The sequence below is a fragment of the Chlorocebus sabaeus genome, chromosome 21 (assembly GCF_047675955.1).
Source record: "Chlorocebus sabaeus isolate Y175 chromosome 21, mChlSab1.0.hap1, whole genome shotgun sequence".
NCBI lineage: Eukaryota > Metazoa > Chordata > Mammalia > Primates > Cercopithecidae > Chlorocebus > Chlorocebus sabaeus.
Window position 1 is genome coordinate 33,095,174 of NC_132924.1, and position 27,365 is coordinate 33,122,538.

Genomic DNA, 27,365 nt, shown 5'->3' on the forward strand with positions numbered 1-27,365 from the left:
TTGGGATTGTATTTCACCAGTTGCCGTGGTTACCAAAACAGGGTGGATACTGGCAGAAAGAGAAAGAAATAAAACTGAAAAGACAATGAGTCCTAGGAGAATGTCTGTCTGAGTGTGTGTACGAGGAGCTGGTTGTGAGGGTGGAGAAGGCAGGGCCAGGAGAAAAGATGGGATGGAAAGGGGTGTTTTGAAACCCCTCTGTGCTTGTGTGAGCAGTGGATTCATTCACCACTCCACACCCAGCATGACATGGAGCTCTAGAACCTGAGTAAGATCCATGCAGGCTCAATGAAAACAGTGAGACAACGTGGGGATTTGGGTTGGTGGCAGGCAAAACCAAAGCATTTTGTACTGGGTGCCAAGGGTGCCAAGGGATGAAACCCTCAGCTTGTATTCATACTCTGGCTGGCTAATAAGCCAAGTCAAGACCACCAAGTCTCTGGCAAAATCATAGAGAATTGAGCCCATTCCTTTGGGCGATTTGATGATCAGCTTCAATTCCCAGTTGACCTAGAAGGGAAAAGCTGATCGGCCTCTTTCACCCCTGTGTACTTCACTTCAATAACCAAATTGCAGAAAATGCTTCATAAGCTATCACCTTAGAAAGGTCACTCTCGGCCGGGCGTGGTGGCTCAAGCCTGTAATCCAAGCACTTTGGGAGGCCGAGATGGGCAGATCACGAGGTCAGGAGATCAAGACCATCCTGGCTAACATGGTGAAACCCTGTCTCTACTAAAAAAAAATACAAAAAATTAGCCGGGCGAGGTGGCGGGCGCCTGTAGTCCCAGCTACTCGGGAGGCTGAGCCAGGAGAATGGCGTGAACCCGGGAGGCAGAGCTTGCAGTGAGCTGAGATCCGGCCACTGCACTCCAGCCTGGGCGACAGAGCGAGACTCCGTCTCAAAAAAAAAAAAGAAAGAAAGGTCACTCTCACAGCAACCAGCGGATGACTTTCCCCATCAAACCCTGATAGTATATACAGAGGGAAGTTCAACAAACTTGAAAATCAGGAACCTGGGTTCTAATTCTCCTTCTTCCACTCATTAGCTTTGTGACCTTAGACAGGTTATTAACTTTAACTTCAGGCCTTTTTTTCCTCAAAAGAAAGGATTTTGCCAAAAGAATCCCCGAACTCCCTTCCTATTTTGGAATTTGGTGATTCCTAGGCAATTAATCATCTCTCAATTCTTGTTTTCAAGACACATAATCAAATGTATATTCTCGTGCATCTGGAGTTCTGATCAGGTCATGGAATACAAACTCTGTAAGAACTTACTCTTCTCTGTATAAATATAAATAGATGGTTGCTAGCCCTTCTCTTATCAACGGTCTCATAATCTAATCATTTACATTTTATTTTTAAGATGACATGATGTATTCCCAAATTAAACTTTCTACAGTTTAAATGGGCAAAGTGGCAATGGCATATAAAAGTCATACTTCCAGCCAGCAGAAAGGAAATGGGGCTTCTGTTAGCTCTCAAAGTGTTAGTCTCAAAGTGCTATTGCTTTTAATTCTTTAATAACAATAGCTAAACTCAAATTCAGCACTTGTCTCGGCCAGACAGAAATATAGAGAAGACTCCTCTCCAATATTTAGTTGATGAGGTCTAGAGAGTTTAATAGGCATAAGCAAAGAGGTGATGGGGCCTGAGCTACTAATTTGAGCCTAATCTTACTTTATGCCACTGAGCTTTATTTTTACAAAGGCACACTTTTATTCAGAATAAGTTACCATGGGAACGCCAGGGATGGCATGATATAATAGAAACAGGACAAAAATCAAAGAAGACCTGGGCTCAGGTCCTGGTTATGTCACTGAGTGATCCCGGAAAAGTCACTTAACCTCTCTGTGTCTATAAAACAAGCATAGTAATTTTCCCTGTTGATCCTACAGGGTTGCTATGAAGCCCCAACAATATGATGTACATGGAAGCACTTTGCAATTTGTAAAGGGCTCTACTAATGTAAACTCATAGGATAACAATCCCTACTGCTGGCTAAACATTACAATTAAGGGCTAGAACCAGGAGCCCAGTGCTTGGGTTCACATCCCAGACCATATTTTACCAACTGCGTGTTCTACAACATACCCAACCTCTCAGTTTATTCATTCATAAAATAAGATTAAGGACAGTATCTGGGCCAAGTGTGGTGGCTCATGCCTGTAATCCTAGCACTTTGGGAGGTTGAAGTGGGAGGACTGCTTGAACCCAGGAGTTCCAAGATGAGCCTAAGCAACATAGGGAGACTGTGTATCAAAAAAAAAAAAAAATTATCTGGGTGTTGTGGTGCACCTGCAATCCTAGTTACTAGCTGCACTACCTAGTACGTGGGAGGATTACTTGAGCCTGGAAGTTTGAGGCTGCAGTGAGCCATGGTCCCTCCACTACACTTTAGTCTGGGTGATAGAGCAGGATGTCTCAAAAAATAACAAAGAAAAAAGAATATCTACCTCATCAAATTGTTCTAAAACTTGAGAAGATATTGCAAGATGCTTAACATAGCTCCTACTACATACATAAGTGCTTGATTCAGGCTGGCAATAACTACTTTCTACCATGGTGTTTTCAGAAGGAAAATCGCTTTTAAAGTGAGACACGGCATACATACGAGTGACAGTGCAGATTGTTATTGTTGCTGCTGTTGTCATGGAATCTTATGTGATTCCTATTCATCTGCATGGTGGACAGTGGTTTTCACAGCAATGAGGGAGGAGGATTCTGAGAAATGTGGTCACCTTACTTCAGTCCATCATCTTCATGTTCTGATCACAGGCTACAGGGTCACATGGCTGCTGGCATGATTCAAAAGTTGATGAGAGCTTCTTTAAAGTCAATAGCACTTCCTTCCTGGTCACAGAGCTTCTGAGAAGCAGACAGCCTATTCATTCATAGTTTGTTAATCCTGGACTTTTAGGAAGTGATGCTGGGGATGATTAAAGCAAATAGGCAAATCGAAGAACTGCATTTTTCGGAGTGGCAGAGAGATGTTACCTGGAGACTGTCTTTTCATGTGTATAAGCTTTCCAGGCAACTCCATCTGGAGCCAGGCTCCTCTGTGATTTATCTGTTGGACAGTGGGTGGCCAAGGGGCACTGTAGGCAAACAGTTATCCAGCTCAATAATTAGGGAGGGGAAAGGCAAACACAAACACACCCAGGTTGACATTCAAAACAAAGTGGATATGCAACCATACCTCCCTAGTTCTTGTCTGCCAGGCTGTGTGGAGGAAACCACGAGCCAACAGAAGCACTGTTAGTAATGTATCAGTGCAGCTGACAGAGAAAGCACAATTCTAGGTAGAAATGTGAAGGCCCAAGCTCAGGGTCCAGTTTTGTGTTTACAATAAGGCTTTATCTCCCTAAATCTTTAGTGGGCCTTGTTGTCCTCACTTGTGAAAAGGGGGAATTGGAGAAGGTTCTAACTAAGTAGTCTCCATTTCTAAGATGCCTTGTCTTTCTCGTCCTTTCAGCTTCTTTCATTGATTCATCAACGCATGTACTTATGTATCTATTCAAAAAACTGCAAACCTAACTATAGATGAGGTATGGACAATAAATGATCAAAATACGGCATGGCCAGTCCAAAACAATGGAAGAAATGGCATTTACTATTGATTACTCTCAACTCCAAGGAGGACAATGACATTCCAACTTCTGTTTTCAAAGGAACAGACATACTGCTTTTCTCTCCAGGAAAAAAAATATGACAGATTTAGGTATTTTTCAAAGAAATCAAATGAAGTCAGCTACTCTTGATAGGCTGATTACTTAGCTTAGAATTCATCTGGATTTATCCCATTTCATCCCACCTTCATCATCATTGCTAGGGTTGGTTCTTTCTCATTATTTTAATTCAACTCAACTAAATTAATTTTAATTCAATTCAACTCAATTAAATTCATTTCTCATTTATGGGACCTTTCTCAGTACAAGGAGCTTGCAAGATGCATAGATTATTTTCAAGGAGCTTTCAATCAATCAAGTGAGAGAGACACATGTGTAAAATAAGAAACGTTAAGACAAGAATGTGTTTGGATAAAGAACAGTGAAGCTGTACCAGTTAGTGAGGTACAGAGCCCTGTTTAAACCAAGGGGGAATGCTACTAACCACTCTACATCTTTTCCAGGTTATTTGGAGGTATAAACTATCCTTGCAATCTTTGTCTCCCATTTTTATGTAAATAGAAATTAACCCAAGAGAATCTGATTTAATCTGCTGGTTACTGACATCTATCAGGTAGCCATATGATATTTTTATCGGAAGGATCAATGTTGTGATCAAAAAGCTTTGTTATTGGAGTCTGAAACTTTAGTCTTTGCTAAGTGGTGTGTCACTGGGCCAGTTTTATTAACTGTTTATAGCCTCAATTGCCTCAGCTGTAAAGTGGGGACAATAGGCCAGGCATGGCAGCTCATGCCTATAGTCCCAACACTTTGGGAAACTGAGGCAGGAGGATGTCCTGAGGCTAGGAATTTGAGATCAGTCTGGCCAACATAGTGAGATCCTGTCTCAACAAAAAAATTTTTTTAAAACTAGCTAGTTGCACACTTGTTATCCTAGCTACTCAGGAGGCTGAGGTGAAAGGATTGCTTCAGCTCAGGAATTCGAGGCTGCAGTGAGCCACAGCCATGCCACTGCACTCCAGCCAGGGTGACAGAGTGAGATCCTGCCTCAAACAAACAAACAAACAAACAGTAACAATATCTCTGTCGTGGGGCTGTACTGAGGAGAAAATCAGGTCACACCTGTACATACCTTTTTCCTATTCTCATTCCTAGTATCAACACTCCCTAGCCTTCACTAACTCTGTCTAAACTTAAGGTGAAATCTGGGCAGAGTGGTCAGAGCCCTCCATCATTTTAATCAGTCCTATATAGTAGTAGCCGACTCATAGATAATGAGACACAAGACAGGTGTATGGCCAAGTCTCCACCCCCAACCCCCACTGCTTGTTTAGCTTCCAAATCGTTACTGGTTTCTTTAAAGTAAAAAAAATAACTTGTTTCAAAGCTAAATAGAATTGGTCTAATTCCCATAAATAGAAATGAACACAAATCTACAGAACTCTGAGAACACCATAACCACATCACTACAGAATTATTTGCATGTTGCAGAGACTGGAAATGTGTCCCAGTACGGTTTGCATTTCCCCTACCCCCTCCTTTCCTCCTTTTCCCCTTTGAATGTTAAAAATGTCCACCAGGTATCTATCCAGTGAAATTCTTTTTAGCAGACCTCACTTTCATCTAAGACACACATTGCTCCCAGGAATCTAGAAGGAAGAGCCAATGATGTTGAGAGGTTAGAAAGACAGAAGGCTCTCAGAGCTCTGAGTCTGCTCTGACCCCCAAAAGAAATCCAATATGTGCATTGTGAAGCCATGTCTGTTGACTTAATTCTTCAGAAAATGAATCCATAAAATGAAATTATAATTAGCCAGAATTATGATAAAAATAGCTTGGACAGATGTGGCTACAGTACATTGATACTAATGGACATTAAATCAAAAGATTTGCACATGTGCTTCTTGATCCAGGCTGTCGTAGATTAATGCACTGGAGAGCTTGTTAAAGGCACTTGGTTTACTTTGCTCTCACAATAGAAATTACTAATTTGGGGCAAAGAAAACAGATGCACTCTAATGGGCAATCACTAGTCAGAAAAATTCTAACAGAGTTGTGCATTTAAAGCAATCCTGTCTTAAACTTTTGTCCACTTCCAAGACCTCCAACTTTCGCCAGAGATTTAGGATAATGGCTTTTGTCTGTGGCCAACAGGGAGCTCGAAATGGACACTCTGACAGCACTGTCCCCAGGAGAATAAGTCTGCAGCGTTTTGGTGTGGGCAACACCTCCCTTGCAGCTCTCTGGTTACTTGTGTGCTGTGGGAACACACCCTGCAGAGTGCATTCATCACAATAGTCCATGTGTGACCTTTGGAAAAGTCCTTGAAAATAGTGAAACAAGAGTTTTAGTTGAAATCTGGAATCCATTCCAGTCTTACACAGGAAGAAAATTAGGCATAGAACAACAAAGCCCATAGTTCAGAGAAACCTGGGGAGGCTCTGGCTGACATTAAAATCGTGCAAGTTTTTTTTTTTTTTTCCTTCACTACTTTGTATTTCATAAAAGCTTTTCATCCGAGCAGCCCAAAGCTGTTAGAAAATACTATATGGTTAGTATATGGCAATAACTGATTTCTCCAGTAAAAACACAAGCATAATAAGAACAGAGATGCTGAGTGACATATTCAAATTCACTTAACACTTTTCCAGTGCTATTCTTTCAAACATAAGCAGCCAATGCTACCATTTTTCCCTTCAAATTGGCAGTAACAGGGGTAGAGGTGGGAGCTTGAGCAGAGAATAGTTGTACTCCCTAAGGCCCAACCCTGTGATAGAGTTAATTAGCTCAGATGCTGTGGACCTGGAAATATTCATTTTCTTAGAACATGAATCAGCCTTGTGGTGTGCTTACTCAGTAAATTTAACCCAACAAACATTTGTGGGGTAAAACTATTTTTATAAGTACGGACCAGTTCCCTTTGTTTCCAGCTGACATTATTCACTATTCATATGCCAAATCATATGATTTATTTCATACATATAAATGAGCATAAACCTATACCACCTTTGGAAGCATTTTCCTTCTTTGCCAGCAAGAAGAGGAGAAGGACACTTTTGAGTCAAGCAGTGGCATAAAATCCAGTGAAAATCAATTGGCAGAGAAATTCAGTTTGGAATTGTTTTAGAATCTACCTAAGATCTATCTGGAAGGTCCCTCCAAAAGGTACAGACCCTGAAGCAGATAAGAAGATTCCGAAGTAAACCACAGGGAGTCACATCTCAGACACAGTCCCTGAGTATTTATTCATATGCATGAAGAACTTACATTTATTTTTCTTAAGTACCTTCACAGTTCATTTTTTCTTTTCTTTCTTTCTTTTTTTTTTAAAAAAAGATACATGGCATTACTTTGGTCTCCAAAACAGATGCCAGTTTGAACTTTATTCTGCCAGCAAGTATTTGGTTTGGCTCAGCAGGGCTCAAGTTGAAAAAATATTTGCCGATTCCAAAAAGATTTAATGAGCTTTACTGCAGATGCTGGTGCCATTTGGCACATCACAGGGACTGTGGCATAGCAAAGAGAACTCTCTCGACCACAGATTTTATTTGCCCAAGGTAGCCAACACTGGGAGCTCAGTTGATTCCTTGGGTCAAGAAGCTGCAAGTCAAATGCGTGAAGTTTCCAAGAGAAAGTGACCAAAGCAGGCATGAGAAAACTCTTGCTGACACTGAAAAGGAAGTCACTGGGTCTGACTCCACCCTGCACAGGAATTGATGGCTAACTTTCAGAACTATCAACAACATCCTCACACCAACCATCAGATACAATCTCTAATGCTGCCAGTCAGCAGACCAGATTAATCTCCAACTTCTAGCAAAAGCTATCCTTATCCAATATCAGATGCTAGAAAGTTTGCTGCAGTCTACTTTGTAGTCATGTGATACCTTATTAATTGTGGTATGAGGATTAAACTTTATGTAAACTAAATGACCTATTTCAAGTAACTCCACTAAATATAATCACCAAGCTTACTTCATATTGCAAAGACAGACACGTATTGCATTGATTTTGCTAATATTTGGTAGAATATAGATGCATAACTCTATCTGTGATTGGAAAGACTGACCTTACTGCAAACATACATCATATGTTAAAAATCACTGAAGATTTTCACCTGAAATCATGCCTTTCAGTAAGAGTTGCAAGAAAATAAGAGCTCTCATCCTTTCAAATCAATGTCACTCTGACAATATAACAGAAAACACAAAACATTTTCATGTTTTGTGAGTGCTTAAGCATCAAGCTTCTGTCTTAATGAATATGGGGACAGGAAGAAACTATAACTATCTTGAAGAATGAGTAGTTTTGTATTATTTTTATTATTTCACATGTTGAACAAACGTACACATACTTGGGTATATCCTACCCCAACTTGTATGGATCTACCGAAACTCCTAAACGTTCATTAACACCACATGCAAATCCAACGCTTGTTACATGATTATCTGACTCCAAGGCTCTGTAACAAATATCCTCAAAAAGAGAGGCAGTCTCTGCACTGCCTTTCATTCACCAAAACAAAGACGGAACCCTCTACCTGGCTTAACTAAGATTTTGGAGTCAGAGTAAAAGTCAAAAGAAAAAGTCACAGAATAATGAAAGGGTGATTATAACTGTTACTTACCATTTTGGCTTCTGAGTGCATTGGCTGGACCTGGGGAGAAGCACAGGGGTTGCTGAGATTTGGACCTTGCATCCCCATGATGCTGGAGTTCACTGACATTTGTCTCTCCATCTAAGAGAAAGGAAAGAAAAGAATTAGAAGTCTGCAAAAGGCAGTCTAGGTCATTAGACAAAGCTGTACTTTTTCTGTCCAATGGATCATTTAGTATTTCTTTGAAGAAATCCTGAGAAGGCCTATGGTTTGGTGTGTGGTAAGTAATGCGCTCCTGAGCCTTGAACTCAAGCACATCAAAGAATCATCCAAAGCCATGCTTCTATACACGGTGCCCCAGGCCAAAGAGAACTACATTGTCATGGCAGATCACTTTCAAATAAGATTACCAAATATTTCCACTTTTGTATATACTCCAACTACCACCAATAGTGCTTATTTTTGTGGATGCAAAGAATAATATATCCATACAAAAACTATAGGAAAACTAAATGATCTATTTCAAGTAACTCCACTAAATATAATCACCAAGCTTACCTACTATGAAAGGATAAATAATATACCAAATGGTTAACTTGGGATATCTATGGCTTTTTTTCCTCTCTAAATTTTATACAGTAAACATAGATCTTTTGGGCAGTCAAAATAGTTAGTTAGAAGAGCAACACTCTCAGAGGTAGTGGGCCTTCCTGTCACCCTGGTTCCCAAACACAATCATTATGATCCAGCCAGGCATTTGAGGTGCTGCCCGGCGCATCTCTTCTTCCTTGTTACTCTGTTACTCTATGCAGCCGCAGTTTCAGACCTGGCTTCATAGCAGGGTTAAGTCTTTGGGTAAGTGAAGAAAGCGGCCGAGGGTTTTGTATTTCGCATGAATGGCCACTCTTACATTGTCTTCCTGCTGGCCTGCCATTGTGTCTAAAATGAACATCGTTCAAATACCTGAATCGAGTTCTGGCATTTTAATCTCCAGGGTGCTCCTATTAAGAAGTAAATACAGCAAAATGTCTACTTCCATCCAGGAAGGGTGTGCTTGATTAATAATATTTTCCATTTGGTGGAAAATTAACACTTTTAAAAGAATAAGAATAAATCAAGTACACTTAATACTAAAATCGCACAGAAAAGAATTAGACTTTCCTCAGGGGAACAAGAATAGATTCTTTAATGCAAGCATGTTTCCATTTGCCATCGGATGGAAATGAAAACAATGATTGGTAGTTTTAAGAAACCAGGTTTCTGCTTAAAGTTAGCCTAGGTAGTTTTGGAAAATACGGAGTTGCTTACTATTGGAGGTGTTCAAAGAGTGGAGGACTGAAATCTCATGAACGAGAGTGAAGCTTGATAGAGATCATTGAACTAAATGACCCTTAAATGTCTCTTCCCTTGTTGCGATTCCATGACTGCAATTTCTGTTGTGTCTGCCCCGGAGGCAGGGGTATAATTATGACATAAATCTGTGGGTTAGTAGAGGTGCTAGCTAAAAGCTTTCTCTCAATTGACTGGTGGCTACTCCCTGTGATAGTTAAGAGCCATCAGCCTTACCTTAGCCTGAATGAGCTGATCAGTCATCTGGCAGTGTACAGATGTGTGAAACCGTTTCAAGAGGACCTAATAAAGGTGAATTTTCTGTACATTTCCAAGCATTTCTGTACAACTTTGTGAGGCCTTGACAATTCAGTAAAATAAAATGTTCACTCCCACACACCCCCCCTAAATCTCTGAACAGCTACTCTAATTTTTAAAATTATTTTTATTGTGGTAAAACACAAATAACATAAAATTACCATTTTAAACTTTTAAAAGTATCATTAGGTACATTAAATTCAGGGCCATTAAGTACATGCATGTACTGTAATTGTAAATCATGAAGAATTCAAGAGTTTCACTGCTTTAAAAAAATTCATGTTACTTTTATCTCCCCTTCCAGAGGCTGGTGGATGGGAGAGCTGGAATAGTATTTGACCCCTTATTCCGACTGGTGACCCTCTCAGAGAGGGAAATCAAATTCCAAAATAACTTTTGCTTCCAGTTTGCCAAAGAACGATCTTTCAGGAGTACAGATAATTGTCCAGACCTTCCAAGCTACTAGTTATATAAAGAGCTAAGAGTAGCCTGCTCACAGCTTCTGGAATTGTAGTCAGCAATACTTCCCACTTTTTGGAAAAGTTACAGTCTCTACCCAACCTGTACTCACAAAATGCCAGTTTTAAACAGGCTGATTTACCTATTTAAAAAAATTACATTTCCAACTTCATGACCATTGTCTTATAGACCTAGAGTGTCAGCAAGAGCCTCTTCAAAATAAATATTTGGTGCTTTGGACTAATAAGGCTCTGTCTGCACCAGGAGCTTGACTTTAAGGAGTTGATTAGAATAAAAAGCCCAGAAGATGGGAGTGGATTTGCTGAATACTGGGCAACATTTAGCACTGCAGGTAAAATACCCATGTAAAGGATTTCGCCTTCTGCACACACTGGAAAACAGGAGCTAGCATGTCTGTAGTTCAGTGAGGTTTTGTAATTATAAATGTGTGTTCACGCTTCCAAATTATTAAAGCATTTGAATTTCAAGATAAGAAATCACAACCCAGTGAACTCCTTGAGGGCAATGGCTGCCTTGTTGTTCATCCCGTCCCCAGCACCCAGCACAGTACTTGGCACACAGAAGGTGCTCAGCAAGTTTGTGAAATGGATGAATGGGTAAATGGATGAAATAATACATCATTTTGTTTCACGCCTAGACTTCATAACATGTGTGGTCCAGCAGCAGGCACTACAAATCCGTGAAGATTCTTGTCCTCACTTATAGACACAGTCTTATCTTTTATACCCAGGGAATCATGGTCTTCCAGGGCAGAAGCTCTAGGAGAAGAGGCTCCCCTGTGACCAGGTTTGAAATACCCAATTTATAGTACAGGAACTGGTGACATGATAATAAGGAAGAAAGGGAGTAGGCTTCTAGGGCCTGGAACTCTTACGATATGCTTTTTAGAGATCTTAAGTTAATGTTTATTTGTTACATTCATGTCTCTCAAGACCAGGGCTTCTCAACCTCAGGCCTGTTGAATATTGGGCTAAATAATCCTTCATTATGGGGGCTGTCTTGTGCATTGCAGGATGTTCAGCAGCATCCCTGGCCTCTACCCACTAGGTGCCTGTACCTTCCCACCGACCCTGATTGTGACAACCAACGGAGTCTCCGGATATTGCCACATATCCCCTGCAGGACAAAATCACCCCCTAGGTGAGCACTGCTGCTCTAAACTGGCACCTATTCCCATGGCAGCTGTACACATCAATGTCACAGGTTTGGGAGCTCTTGACCATGCAGCTGAACCTTTGCTGCTACTCTGAAGCACTAACAGGAGGTCAAGCTGTAGGAATAAATTGTGTGGTAGAAACTGGTTTCTCTGGGTCTTTTTAGCCTACGTGTCTCATCTTTGTCCCTGGGAATGGTGCACAGCTTAGCCAACTGAAAAAAAAAAAAAAAGTCTCAGCAGTGGTATTTTTCTGGGCAATGGGCAATGCATGGAAGTTCTAAAAAAATAGTTTTTGGATGGGAACAACTTAAAGCCTAAAAGAAGACAGCTCGTGATGGAAGTCTTCACATAATTGGTTGGGTTGAATAAAATGTGGGATAATTGCATTGATGGTGCTGTTTTCTTTCATCTAGAGGGGTCTAAGGAGAGCAACATAGCAACATAGGTAAAGTCAACCAACGTGATCTGTCCTCTGGCCCAATGTTGCAAAGACTGTTTCTAATCTGGACTACTCAGTATTTAGAGTGGGCAAGTCCATTTCTCTAGACTGAGTCTGCGGACCCTTCACCGTTCCCCTGCTTACACTTAGATAAATGAGCAAATTGCTCAACCTGGGATGATCTGAGCTACTCAGTGTCAATTGAGATGTGCGCTCCAGCCACAACTCTTCACTTACAAGCTGTGTGATATTAGACAACTACCTTCAACTTTTTCTTCAGCTTTTCATCTGTAAAATGAGTATATCAATAATTACTGCTACTGCATCCCCACAGGATTGCTGTGAGAATAAAATGAAATAATAGAAACAATTTCTTAAAATGCTAAAAGGCTTTGCAAGGCGTTGTTAATATTGTTGTGGGAAGGATTTTAATTGAGTTGTTATAGTGCCTCTAGGGCTTCTGAGAACTCCTGTGGCCCTGTGAACACACCAACCAACGTCACCAAAACACAATGCCAGGGAGGATGAAGAAGAGGTACAGGGAAGAGGTCCATGGAAGGAGAGGAAGGTTTCTTCTGGAAAACTGGGTATCTCCCTTCTATGTTTATCTACTATTAGTTTTTGTTTTTGTTTTTCGAGACGGAGTCTCACTCTATCACCCAGGCTAGAGTGCAGGGGCGCGATGTCGGCTCACTGTAACCTCTGCATCACGGGTTCAGGTGATTCTCCTGCCTCAGCCTCCTGAGTAGCTGGGACTACAGGTGCACGCCACCACACCCAGCTAAGTTTTGTATATTTAATAGAGATGGGGTTTCACCATGTTGGTCAGGCTGGTCTCGATCTCCTGACCTTGTGATCTACCCGCCTTGGCCTCCCAAAGTGCTGGGATTACAGGCATGAGCCACCATGCCTGGCCTTATCCATTATTTTTATTGTTTGTCATTAGATAATGATTATGAGTCGAGACTCAGAAGTCAGAGTACCTGGATTTAAGTCCTAAATCCATCACCTGCTAGTTCTGTAAACCCAGCCAAGTTACTCAGCCCCTCTATACCTCAGTCTCCTTATCTGCAAAATAGGCATAGTAACAGTGTCTATCTCACAGGTTTGTTGTGAGAGGGAAAGGAGAGAGTGTGTGCATATCATATAGTAGTTAAGAGAGTGGGCTCTAGAGCCACAATTCCAGGGTTCAAAACTCAGCCAGTTCAAAAGCAGTTCAAAACTGCTTCTCAGCTGAGCAAGTTACTTGCCTTTCTTTCCTCATTCAAAAAGTGGGGACAGTAATACACCCCCTTTGTAGAATTGTTTTGTGTGTTGACAAAGTTTTGCTTGGATGTGACTAGCATACAGTAAACACTCAATAAATACTGCTAGCATGATTAACAGAACAACAGAACATGATATGCATAAATGTATGTTAGCAGCTATTATGTATGATCATTGTTATTGTTATTATCATAGTTATTACCCTGAGTCCTGGTGAGACCACTCACTGGCAATTTAAGGACACTCTGTATACAATCCAAACTGTAGACTTTGGACTAGATACGAAACAGCATCTCCCTGAACAAATTCCATTCCCTGGGTGTCACAGGCCCACTTGTCACCATGGGACCGTATCTCATTGCAAAGCACTGAAGGGTGGGGAAGCCAACGCAATGCCTGGGGATAGGCAACTGGGCCCTCAAAGCAAACTGGCACACAGCTCAACCCTCCATTCAGAAGCAGCCGCCTTCTTTCCCATCAGCTTGGATCTCAGAGTTTCCTTTGCCCTTTCAAGAGTGGCAAACCTCAGTGCAAGTGACAAGCTATTGTGAGACACATAGAAACACTTACTGGCATCAAGACGGCAGAAGATCCTGGCATTGTGGGGTTGGGCAGGGTCCCAGGCATGGAGGCTGGCATGGGCTGTCTCTGTCTGTTGTGGAGATGTAGCAGAGAAGATAGAGAGCCTGGGACAGGCCTGGGACAAAGAAAAAAAACAAACATGATTCCTGGTGCCCTGGGCCTGTTTCCCCAGTGTCCAGAACAGTGGGGACAACAATGTCATATGTGCTGCAGATCAGATCCACTGATGAGAGAGTCACATAATTGAGGATATTAGGGAAATAATAACAAATAAAACACAAGCCTGGCTTCCTTTGCTGCTTCCTAGTTAATATATCAAATTCCACTTCATTTCCTGACCTCTGTTATCTAACTGATGTTCAATAGGAACAAGCCAATAAGTCTCCTAAACTCTCGCATCTTAGGAAAGGAACTTGGTGGTGAAATTCTTTGTTTACTCAGAAATCTCAGCCCTCTGAAGTGTCTTAGAGCCTGAGATCTGCGTACATTTATTTTAGCCACACTCTCCCACACCTCTGCCTGGAAGCCTGCCTGGCTTTGCTCTGGAAACACTTTCACTCTCTGGATTTGCAGAGCAAACTTCATTCATGAATTCCCCACAGAAATCTGTTTTGACTCTTTCATCGTTCTCCACCGTGAATGGAAAAAAACAAACCAAAGAAGCTGGATCCCGGGGCGGCAGCACAGCTGGCCTTTCTCAGAGCGAGTCCGGAGCCTAGCCTCCAATTACCAGCCTCTCATTTCATAATAACGTGAGGTGTTAGGCTGTTTCACAGAAACTGATTTGGGCCTGACCTACAAGACTTGGGTAAGCACTCCTCGGGGGAGTATTGTACATAGTTTGAGCTTTTGCTTCAATTTGCCAGAAAAAATTTTTAAGGGCCTTAAATTGATTTAATGAGCCAGAGAATGTGGAGCTGAGGGAAAAAGGGAATTATTTGTGTTTATTAAAAATGGCAAACAAGTGACCTCTCCACATAAATTCTCAATCTCCTCATGCTTTTGCTCTAGGGAGCTGTATAAATGTCAAATCATTAAATTAAAGACCTAACAACAAACAAACAAAACAAAACAAACAAACAAAAACCTCCCAGGACCTCTGAGTCTTCCATGTTAAACAACCTTATCCTGAAAGTTATGCTAGAAACTAGTGCTTCCAGAATGAATGCATTCTGTTAAGAGAGAGAGAACAAGACACACACACACACACACACACACACACACACACACACACGGGTAGAGAGAGAGAGAGACAGAGAGAGACAGAGAGAGGCTCCCTCGTGCTAAGTGCTGGGCAAAGGTTGCAGATAGAGATGTTCTGGGTAGGACAATGCTTTCCTGTGCTTCTGAAGACAGCCCTGTCTAGTGCCCCTAACCAGAGTAGGAGAAGGAGCTGCTTCCCCGGAGTTCCTTTGACTCCCATGAAAAGTGGAAGATTGAGGTGGGGGAGAGAATGCCAACATATTCTTCCTTCACATGCCTATTACAATTTCAAAGAAGATAAAGTTTTCCACTCTTTTTGCCCAAGAGCTCTTTTGGAAATAGAGCTAACCACCAGAGTCACACATCATAGAAGGATTAGTCATTAATCAGTCAAGATTTATGATCAGTTTAGAAAGGTGTATATATGAAAATATAAAAGAATATAAAGAGTTCGAGACCAGCCTGGCCAACATCATGAAACACCATCTCTACTAAAAACACAAAAATTAGCTGGGCGTGGTGGCACACGTCTGTAATCTCAGCTACTTGAGAGGCTGAGGCTGGAGAATTGAGCTGAGAATCCACCACTGCACTCCAGCCTGGGCCACAAGGCGAGACTCCATCTCAAAAAAAAAAAAAAGAATATAAAGCCTTTCCACAGAGGTTATGCAGATGTACACAAATTACACCCAGTTTTATTAGTAGAATGTGTATGTGAGGAGATACACAGAGAAGCTAATGGAAGCAGCTTGTAACAATGATGAGTGCTTTCGGATAAGCAGATGAAGTGCTATGGGTATTTCTTGACATGTACTCTTGGACCTCTGGAGTATAGATTGACAATAAGGACTAAGAGGGCCTTTGAAGGTTCTTTGGCTTTTACAGATCTAGAAGACTGCTGGTTTCAATTGCTCCAAAATACCATGGCAGGTTGTGCCTTCACTAGGTCTTAAAGTCTCCTTCAGAGGTGGACAGACCGAGTCAGTTCGGTATAGGATGTGGTTTAGTCAACCAAATTTGTTGATATCCTCCAGTCTTAATGTTTTGTCTGTAAAATTTACTGAATAGAAAATAGTAGAATATCAAAGTATATAATGTTTAATAATGGTCAGCTCTTCTAAATCCAAGATAAATAATCCAAACTCCCTACCTCCATAATGAGAAAGATTCATTGAGAGGACCCCAACATACAGCTAATCATCCATCTATATATCCATCTCAATAGATGTACACAATACATCTATACACACATACAGCCTTTTACCATATGTTTGTATTCCTAGTCACCAGAGGGGAATGTTTTGAGTATAGACAGTTAGGAACAAGTAAAAATATTATAGCAAAGACAGCTAAAAACATTTTTTTATTATGTTGGTTTGCAATATCATGCTCATGGGACAATGGGCAACATATTATCATCATTTACATTCTGTCTCCAGTGGGACATACGAAAAATAATATTGTTCATTAGGATTTTTTTGAGGTGTTCTTTTTCAAAAAGAAATCAGGGGATCTCTCTGAACCTATTCTGGTTCAGGGGATTGCCCATTTAAAAACATAAAAATTTAAAAAATTAGAGAAAAAAATTAATTAAACAACTTAATGGTTATGCGAATGGGGATGCAAAAGTAATTGCATTTAAAATGAGTTTTTATTCTTCCTGAAACCATGGAAAACTCTCAGTTATATAAATAGTTTGGGAATGGTATGTTTCATTTAATTCAGTGTTCTTATTAGGTAAGTTATTTCTACACTTTGTAGAGACCTACCAGATTTTAAAATATCAAGTACTTCCTCATTAAGATAGCCTTTCAGGGTACTAGATTCCCTTGGGATTATAATAATAATTTCCTAATGATACTGATCAGGCTAATTAGTAATGTATAGAAGGGAAAGGATTATTTGCGATCTCTGTATGTTTGGATTCTGAATAATTTTGAGCTTAGAGTGTTCTACACAGATTCCATAAATCATTTCCCCACCCCCCCCACCTACCAAACCAACAGAATTTTCTCTCCATTTCTTGCTTGAATTTTTAAAACTACAAAAACTGAAAAAAGTAAATAAAATGACCTGTGCCTACCCATCACTAGGTATATAAAGGACTAGACTGAGGCATGTAGCTACGTAGCTAGGTCCAAGAAACAATCATTTGTCCAGAATGCTCATATCGTTAAAGTAAGCATGGCACTGGAATAATTGCATTGTCTAATTCCCTTTGTGTATATTGAAATTAGGATTATTATTTAATACATCATACTTGCATAAAACTTTTTCTATTGCACTTAAATAACGTTTCTTATTTTTTAAGGTATTTTATTGTCCCTCACTTCATGTGCCCTGAAACAATGCAATGAGGTAGTTAGGTCATATTCTTCCCATTTAAGTCAGGAGTATGCTGAATTCAGAGACATTTAAATTTTCCCAAGGTCACATAGGTCATGAACGGGAACGGGGCTTATACTCAACTTGCAGTATAGGGCTTCCCCCATCACACCTGGATGGCTCCCATAACTACGTTATTATTGATTCTTTATGCTAAAAAATTCACAGTTCATTTCCTTTGATATTCACACTGCTCCCTGGACTTTCTATAAAGTAGTAAAATCCTGTAATACTGCTAACGTGAGAATTCACTCATCCACATGAAATTACATTTTCTTCCTTTAAAACAAAACAAAACAAAACTTCCCAAACAACACATCAGTTAGACTCTGAAAATAATATGGCAAATTGCAGTAAAGTTGTGAAAACAAAGACCCAACAGTCCTTCTCCAGTGCAGGCTTGTTGCCATGAGCTAATAATTCCAGACTTTGTGCAGGCCAAGCCTCCCTTTTAATAACCATATGCCTCTAGGTAAAGTATTCCTACTAAAAATTATTGAGGCATGGAACAAGGTAAGATGTGTGAGCTCATGTTGGATTGTTCAATTACTAAACTGAGTCCTGCAGCATTAAGAGTTTTCCAACTTGACAGATTATTCCTCTTTCTACACTTGTATAAACATACTGCTTACGGTTGAAATCTATGTAAGCTTTTCTTTCAATTAAAATGTCAAGGATGACAGACTGTGTTTTCACTGTCCTTAGCAGAATGATAGGCACCGCAGCGAGAGATTTCATGTCCTCATTTTCCCCCCAAAGGATGTTTTCCTGTCTAGGGGTGTCTGAAAAGTCAGAACTGTGTCTACAGGTCTTCTTTGCCCCGGGGTAAGCCTATCCTCAGGCCAGTGCTTTGGTCTGGAAGGTGCGCAGGGGTCTCTCCACCCTGCTCTCCTTTCTCAAGTCTTCAGAAGATCTGTGGCACACTAGGACTATCTGTTACACTCTCAAGACAGACAGATCTGCCACATATGTGGCCAGGCAAAGGAAAGAGGGTCAATAATGAAAAGAAAGTAGGTTAGAAGATGGGAAGATATTGATTTCCCATTTTCTTTTAATGAGCATCAAAAGTAGACCACAGGCTGGGTGCAGCAGCTCATGCCTGTAATCCAGAACTTTGGGAGGCACAGCTGGGTGGACCACTTGAGCCCAGGAGTTCGAGACCAGCATAGGTAACATGGAAAAACTCTGTCTCTATAAAAAGAAAAATATACAGAAACTAGCCAGGCATGGTGGTGCTTAGAGGTTGAGGTAAGAGGATCACTTGAGTGCAGGAGGTAGAGGAGGCAGTGAGCCAAGATCACACCATTGCACTCCAATCTGGGAACCTGGGTATCACAGTAAGACTCTACCTCCAGAAAAAAAAAAAAAAAAAAAAAAAAAAAAGCAGACCATAGATATGGAAGAAATCTTGAAAAAAATTTTAATAATAACATAAGAACTTGGTGGAGAATAGAATTAAAAAGCAAAAAGCTTCAGGGAGCAGGAGGATATCCAGATGGCATTTAAAGTTACTGACTGGGGGAAAAGACTCGTAACTTTCAGGCTCTCCATTTCATCATCTTCTAATGAACAGATACGCCTATAGGCTATCTCAAAGGCTCTTGAAGCTCTAAAATTCAGATTTCAGGCCTTGAAAATAAGATGTTCTTAATCCAACTAGATTATGACTTCCATCATGATAAGGGTATCATGCACTGCTCACTGCAGCATCCACAGTGCTTAACCCCAGCATCTGGCACACAGTAGGTGGTCAGTGTCTTCATTCAGTGAAATCAAGCCGGTCCAGCATTTAGTTCTTCATATCAAAACTGCATTTAAAACACGACTAAACCCCAAATAGAAGGTGTTCCTAAAAATTAAGAGAAGTTGATTAAAAAGGCTTTACATTCCATGGGATTCATACTTCTTTCTCACTTAAATACAACAAAATTTCACACACAGACCACAAAAAGAGTATTTGCTCATTGTACTTGTATTTGCTTACGCAAAGAAATGGTGCTTCTGGTCAGGTGAGGTGGCTCATGCCTGTAATCCTACCATTTTGGGAGGCTGAGGTGGGCGGATGGCTTGAGCTCAGGAGTTCAAAACCACCCTGGACAACATGGCAAAACCTCATCTCTATAAAAAAATACAAAAACTAGCCAGGCATAGTCCCAGCTACTTGGGAGACAGAGGTGAGAGGATCACTTGAGACTGGGAGGTCGAGGATGCAGTGAGATGAGATCTTGCCACTGCACTCCAGCCTGGGCAACAGAGTGAGACTTTATCTTAAAAAAAAAAATAAATAAATAAATGTTTTAAATGTGTGCTTCTTTTGGACCTTCTTAAATGAAGTCTTGTAGCCTAATTTGGCAAACAATTTTTTGTTTTGTTTTGTTTGTTTGTTTTTGGTCTGGGATAGGAGAATGAAATGCTAAAGAGAGGAATACAAACTCTGAAATCTTAAGAGGCGGCAATTACTAATGCAAAATGCTTATTTGCTCATTCTTCTCCAAAGTGGAATTTAAAAATTTCTATTTTTGGCCGGGTGCAGTGGTTCACACCTGTAATTCCAGCACTTTGGGAGGACGAGATGGGCAGATTGCTTGAGGTCAGGAGTTTGAGACCAGTCTGGCCAACATGGTGAAGCCCCATCTCTACTAAAAATACAAAAAATAGCCAGATGTGATGGTGGGCATCTGTCATCCCAGCTACTCGGGAGGCTGAGGCATAAGTCACTGGAACCCAAGAGGCAGAGGCTGCAGTGAGCTGAGATCACGCCATGGCACTCCAGCCTGGGTGACAGAGTGAGATTCCATTTCAGAAAATAGCTGGGATTACAGGCGTGTACCACTATGCCAGGCTAATTTTTCTATTTTTAGTAGAGACGGGGTTTCACCATGTTGGCCAGGCTGGTCTTGAACTCTTGACCTCAAGTGATTCGCCTGTCTCGGCCTCCCAAAGTGCTGGGATTACAGGTCTATTTTTGTAAAGAAAGAAAACTGTTAGAATAATCAAGTAGAAGGTTAAATAGAAAGACAATATACTTAGCTTCTTTGGCAGGTAATAATTACATTGTAAAATGCAGTGATGTGTAAAGTGAAGGACATGGGCCAGACTACCAAGGTTGGAATCCTAGCTCTATCACTTACCAGCTGTGTGACCTTGGGCAAATTACTTGTCCTCTCTGTGCCTCAGTTTCCTCAACTATAAAATGGAAATGATAGAGATATTTATCTCATGATACTAAATGAGCTGTTGAATATACTGAGTTATTTTTGTTATTATTATTCTGAAATGTTGATCTAACAGCAGAGTAATCACCATACTACAATAAAAAAATTATGGCTTGCTCTAAAACACCAACTTTAGCTTTAAAGAACCACAGTCCAACAAATGTAAAATGCCCAACACTGGCTGCATGTAAGATATTTCTTTAAAAATCCATCAACTTTAGATTTCCAAACCCTTCTACAGAGGCAAATGAACTTCTCTCACCCACAACTTTACAGAATTTCAAAATGACTTCACATTATTTCTCAGAAAAAGTCCTTGAAAATATTTCCTCAAAATGGAACAAAACTAATTCCCCAGTACCTTGTTTTTCCTAAAAACAATGACAAAAATTGGGAACACAGAAGCAAGAATTAGGAACACAAGAAAGCTCCCTGACCCATATTTTTAAAAGACATCTTATTACCCGTATCTTTTTGTGAATGAGCTCATGCTCTGAACCAAATCTTACCATCAAACTCCTAAAGATAGACAGCAGATATAATATTTCCCCTTTTAACAAATGACACAAAGAAGTAGAAATATTTAGCCCTAGAAAAGGCATCAAAATGCCAGCAGACTCAATTAAAACATGTATTCTCTCTTTCCAAGCTTTCCTAGGCTCAAGGGAGGGCTGCTGGCGGAAGATCTGGGATTTCCCCATCTGCTTTTCTTTTGGTGACACAGAATGTTGAGTGTGCAGGAAGAGAATTTTGCCTTTGTATCTGTAGCCTATTCTCTGCCTCTTCCCTAGCCCCTATCCTGTCCTAAAACAGTCACTGTCAAACAGCGAATGTTCTAGCTTCTCAGGGAGAACAGTAAGCCCAGCTCCCTGTGACACAACATGACAAGCTCCAAGACCTTGCACCATTTGGCCTCTGACTACCTCTCTCGCTCCTTGCTCTGGGCTTGGTATACCTGCCATAGTGATTTCCATTCACCTTCATGGAAGCACCATCTGTCTTCCTGCCACAAAGCCTGACATATGTAATCTTCACCACCTTCTCTGGGCAACCACATCAAACTGGAGCCCTTTCTCAAGGGCTCTCAGTATACCCTGTACATCTCTCTAGGAATATTTATCACTATTCAATCAATGAATCAATCAGTCATCAGAGATCAATTAAACAACAAATATGTGTCAGGCTTTGTGCACTCTCTCATTTTAGAAAAGAAAACTGGTTTGGCCAGTTAGATCATTTAATTAATAATTTATTTACAAATTTCCAATTGGTGTATATATAATGATAAATTAACTGTGTTCTGTAGGCTCTTAGAATGTACCATCTCAGCTTCCTGATTGTAATTCATCAATGATTTATGTTTAATTTTTAAAGATGGGGTCTTGCTATGGTGCTCAGGTGGGCTTAAAACTCCTGGGAGCAAGAAGTCCTTCTGCCTCAGCCTCCCAAGTAGCTGGGACTACAGGCACTCACCATAGCATCTAGCAATTCATTAATTTTGAGTAATTTTTTAAAGTGTCTCTTCTCCCAACTAGACAATAAACTTCATGAGTCTGATATGTCTACCTGTTTACCGCAGCAGATATTTCTGAAACTTAAGAGAGTACGTGGTACCTAGTAGGTGCTTAATAAATATGTCTTTTATTAATGAAAATATAAATATCAAGAATCACTCTAACAACGGACAGTCCAGGAATCATGTTCAGTAGATATCTTCACTTACTAATGAGAATAAATTAACTGATTTACAAGTCATAAGTGAAACTCCATTTTACATTAACAGCTTAGTACAACTCATTTCTGTTCTTGAAAAGCATAAAAGGTAATGTGTGGTTTTTATCAGCACCCCTTAAACTCAAGCTTTTAGATGAGTTCTAGACCCATTTGTTTTCACATCAATTAAATCAATTTCCACTTGAAATTATATTTTAGGCATTTCATGAGAAAAGGCCAAGGATAATTCAGGAACACTCATCTGTCTCCAATCTACACTATGTTTTGAAAATTGGATGCCTGCCCTGCAATAAGGTTGTACTTTAGAATGCTCAAAGCTCTGCACGTTACACCCACACCGTGGTCAACTAAACATCTCATTTCTGCTTTGCATGGACTTACCGATATTGACAAGGGCACTTTGGATCATTATCACCAGGGTGTTGGAAATTAACTTTACCACATGAGGTAAATTTGGGCCTCCTTTTTTATCAATTTGGTACTACTGATGCCTTTATTTTATGGATGTAGTATCTGTTGTTTTGGAAATGATAACTTCTTTTTTTTTTTTTTTTAAGAAGAGCCTGGCTTCACGAAAGCCAATGGTAGTAATAAAACATAATACAGCTAACAGATCTGCATCCTGCTGGAGCCTTTGCCTTGTTTTATAGCATATACACTGCATCTACTTAGGCGGAGGAGATGTTTACTAGGGCTTTCAAGCATTTTAAACACAGAGAGCAGTAATAGGAGGGGAGATCCGAATATGATCATTCTGTTAAGACTATTAAAGCAACCTCTTTTTGGCTTCTTTAGTGACTGATTTCTGCACCATTAATCTGAATTAGTCATGCAGTCAGCTTGATTCATTTATTAACCAAAAACATGGCTGGATTGGTTTCTAATGTACTATTGTCAAAAAAAAAAAAAATCCATCTTCAAAATCTGATTTTTTTTCCTTACACAGAGCGAAAAGCTTTTTATAAAGAGCTTTCATTAAAGACTCTAAATGCCTGAACAGTTGGCTCTACCCATAGGTCAGATTTACAGACATGAAGAGATGGCTTTTCAATCAGCCAATAACTTCTCAGTTGCATCAATTATTCATAAAGTTACACTTAGAAAAGGCAAGTAAATGCAAATCAAAAGGTGAAATGAAAGATAATTTTGAACGCAGCTCAAACAAGTGCTGTACATCTGATTATTTGGGAAAAAATATCCTCAGAAAGACATCTCTCAGTTACATTTCTTTCCGTTGTGAGTTGTTAAAAAGATTCCTCCTTGCCTCATAAGGACAAATAAGTAGCCCTCTGATTATGAGTCTTGTCATTTACATGTGATTGCTGCTTGCATTCATTCACCATAAATGAATAATTCATGAAAACATTCACTGGCACATTTGCCTGGGTATTCTGTAGAGGCAGAGAGTTCCCTGAGCTCAGGGCCACATGGAGAGCCCCACCCCCATTCTGAGCTCTAGGTCAGCAATTCTGTTTAGGTTTGAGCTTGTCGGTTAGCGTATTTTAATGAATAATCTGTGGCGGAATCCACACCTAGCACAATCCTCCAATATCTGTATTCCAAACAGATGACGGAATTTTGAAGCCGAATGACAATAGCTCCAGCAGCAAGAGACTTCCGTGAAAACGGAACTCTTGTAAAGATCTATTGGATCTTCCGGGCAGCCTCTGCTTATCCGGTGCCTCCTGCAAGGCTCTTCGATTCACTGCTGCCCTCACTCGTGCTTATTTCACCCTTTCGCGAATCTCAAGGCAGGGTCTCTTAGGCAGTTTTCAAATACCTCTCCTGGGAGACCAAATTTATGACACCCTCCACCCAGCCACTGGCCGGGATTATTTCAGCTCTTTAAAAGGCAGCGCTAGAATTTATTAGCTCCACGATACATTGGCAGGGGAGGGATGTGTCGGTGGCCCAGAGGGAGTGGTTTTCAGCAGCTGTGACTACATGCATGGACTATGCAACCTTGGGCTGCTAAAAGCCTGATTTCTCAAGTTCTATTCTTCATGATAAAGTGATATCGTGCTGAGAGGATCACTTATTCTCTAAGGAAACACAAACAAGGAAAGGGGCATTGCCTAACAAGGCTGAGCAAACTCTTCGCTGGGTGACATCCTAACAGGGAGCTTCAGGCTCTATCTCAATCACCGCTATGATAAAATCACCAAAAACCCTGGGAACAGAGGGAGGATTCCCAAAGAGATCCTTGGCAGGCATCATGGGGAGAAGGGGGATGTGTGGAAAATTTGGAGAAGGTTCCAGAGAAGCATAAGAAAATACTAAAAAGCCAGAAGGGAAGACTTACCGGGAAAAGTAAAGGGAATAAGACTTCTTTAGCCCATGGGGGAGACATTAGAGAAGGCTGGCAGATAATGATGATGATCTTCAAAGTTGCAAATTACTATCATCTGAGAATGGTCACCAGTTACTTTCAAACACAACTGAAGCAGAATAGTAACAGTACATCAGCAGCATGTGGATTTAACTTAGAAAAGAATATCTCCCAAGAACAAATAGTGTAAAACAATTAAACGGCTAATAGAGGTTTTGAAATTTCCTCTTACTGGGCTCTTAAAAAATAGACTTGTCCCTGTCTGGCTTGCTTTCTAGGGAGAAGGAGGAAGAACTGGCAAACCTCTTGGAGTCCTAAATTAGGTCTATTATTTTCACTTATTCCAGACAGAGTGGCTGACAGAAATGATAGAGATAACGCTGACTCCCATCCTTAACCAGGAAATCCAATAAGGTAGCTTTGTAGGGCTGACAGGCATAGGCTGTTGGCCGCCACCTGGCTCTGCCACTGCCCAGGAGTGTGTGCTCTTAGCAAGGCATCTAACTCCTCTGTTTTCTCATTGGCAAAAACTATGTGGCTGTATTTTCCATGTCACAGGTATGGCATGAGGATGACTTCGGAGAATATTTTGAGTGTGCTTAGCCCTTTGAAGATGATCAAGACATAATCTATTTAAGAGATGAGTGATCTGCTGTAGAAAATACAGTTTATACAACCGCCATTTTAAAACACAAAGTAAAGCTATATTGTTCTAAATTTGGGGGTGAAGCATTTGGGGAAAAGACCCAGAAACATCCAGCCTCTCTGAGGGGTATGGGTGTCTCCTCCGTTACTGTGAGTCCCCAGTTATCCCCTATCATCTTCTCGGGGAAGCCGGCTTTCTCTCCATGCCAGACCTCTTACAGTGGGTACCAGTTTCTCTCCTAGGCTGAAGGGAGAATATTTGAGAGCAATGAGCTTGGCACACAATAGGAGCCCCACAGAGGTTTCTTAAAAGATGTAATGAAGTTACCTCATGGTCTACTATCTCTTATTTCCTGGCAGCTATACCCCTATGTCACATCCATGACAGACATCTGTTTAAGGGCTATGATAACTTGAAACACTATCCCGATTTCTAGGGACAGTCAAGCTACCATTGGCTTGAACAGAGGGTATGGGGGAAGGGTGAAGTTTCTAGGAAACTGTGCCCTCTCTTGTGCAACCTTCCCTGAGCTACCTTTCAAGTTCTCCCACTTTGCAAGAGCACTTATCATGAAGCAGAATTGATATTAATCTGAAACACTTAGTAAAATAGTAGCAATAAAGCTCATAATAATGATACTTGGCAGGTACTTTACACTTTGCATTCAAGGATCTCAAATGGCTTTTCAACCTGGCTTTGCTATTTTCCAAGCTACTCATGGACTGGACACACAAGCAAAGACACCACTGAGTATGGCTTCCCTGCAGACAAAATTGATTCTATCATTAGGTTCTGAGATTGACATTGTGTTCAATCTATGTACATAAATACACCTGCTACATACAAACACCCACAGACACCTACATCTTAAAAGGCAAAAGTGCTAGAAAGATTTTTTTTTTTTGAAATGGAGTTTTACTCTTGTTGCCCAGTCTGAAGTGCAATGGCGTGATCTCGGCTCACTGCAACCTCTTTACCCCAGGTTCAAGCGATTCTCCTGCCTCAGCTTTCCGAGTGGCTGGGATTACAGGGAACCATCACCATGCCCGTCTAATTTTTTGTATTTTTAGTAGAGACGGGTTTCGCCATGTTGGCCAAGCTGGTCTCGAACTCCTGACCTCAGGTGATCCACCCGCCTCGGCCTCCCAAAGTGTTGGGATTATAGGCGCAAGCCACTGCACCCGGCTGAAGATTTTTTTTTTTTTGTCTCTAACACACTTTTGCCTGTATTAGCAGGAGAAATTCTGGAACCCAGGTTTACATTTTAATAGACTTGTTTTATTTTGATATGCCTCTCAACCCTCTTCTCAGGGTATTTAAAAGTACAATTGAAATGTCTGTGTCTGTTTGTTAAAGGCATGGAATTTTAAAAGGCTTACTTTTCCTTTAAGTTCATTAAAGAATATTTTGTTTAGGTTTAAATGATTACTTAAAAGCCACACAGGGGTTTATATAAAGTGTTTCTTCTAAGGTACTTTTCCCTTCCCTGGTGGCCCTGTATCTCACCAAAGAGAGTGACTTGCTCAGTTTCTCAAGTTATTCCTAAGACAGTCCTATTCCTACTTGCAAACAAATGTGGTATTTGGGGTTTCAAGTTCAAAATGTAATTTGGTATCATTTCAGATGTCTTCCTACAGCTTAATAAACATTTTCCCCAGAGGGACTTGGGGTCTGATTTTAATTTGTGGTAGGGTTATGGGCACAGTAAATGTCAATTTTAGCTATAGACAATAAGTCCCTAGTATAAATAGAAATGGAAAGTGACTGACAGTACACTTAAAGAACATGCAAAACATTATGCTTGTTCACTGGTGGTAAGTGTTCCCCCAAAAATCCCTTCACTGGTCTATCATGATAGCTTGGTTTTCTTTTTTTTTGAGTCAGAGTCTCACTCTGTCTCCCAGGCTGGAGTACAGTGGCACGTGATCTCAGCTCACTGCAACCTCTGCCTCCCGGGTTCAAGCAATTCTCCTGCCTCAGCCTCCTGAGTAGCTGGGATTACAGGTGCCTACCCCCACACCCAGCTAGTTTTTGTATTTTTAGTAGAGATGGGGTTTCAC

At 40.7% G+C, this 27,365-nt stretch overlaps 1 protein-coding gene across 3 annotated transcripts in view; it reads right to left on the bottom strand.

The window, feature by feature from the left end:
• The window catches only part of CREB5 (cAMP responsive element binding protein 5), a 411,935-nt gene that overhangs the window by 86,515 nt on the left and 298,055 nt on the right, over positions 1-27,365 (bottom strand). For all 3 annotated transcript variants that reach the window (XM_007981773.3, XM_007981776.3, XM_038004780.2), the window contains 2 exons: positions 13,782-13,908; positions 8,254-8,364 (listed from right to left, as the gene is read on the bottom strand). In XM_007981773.3, the coding sequence (XP_007979964.1) occupies positions 8,254-8,364; positions 13,782-13,908 (238 nt within the window). The remainder of the gene's footprint in view (positions 1-8,253; positions 8,365-13,781; positions 13,909-27,365) is intronic.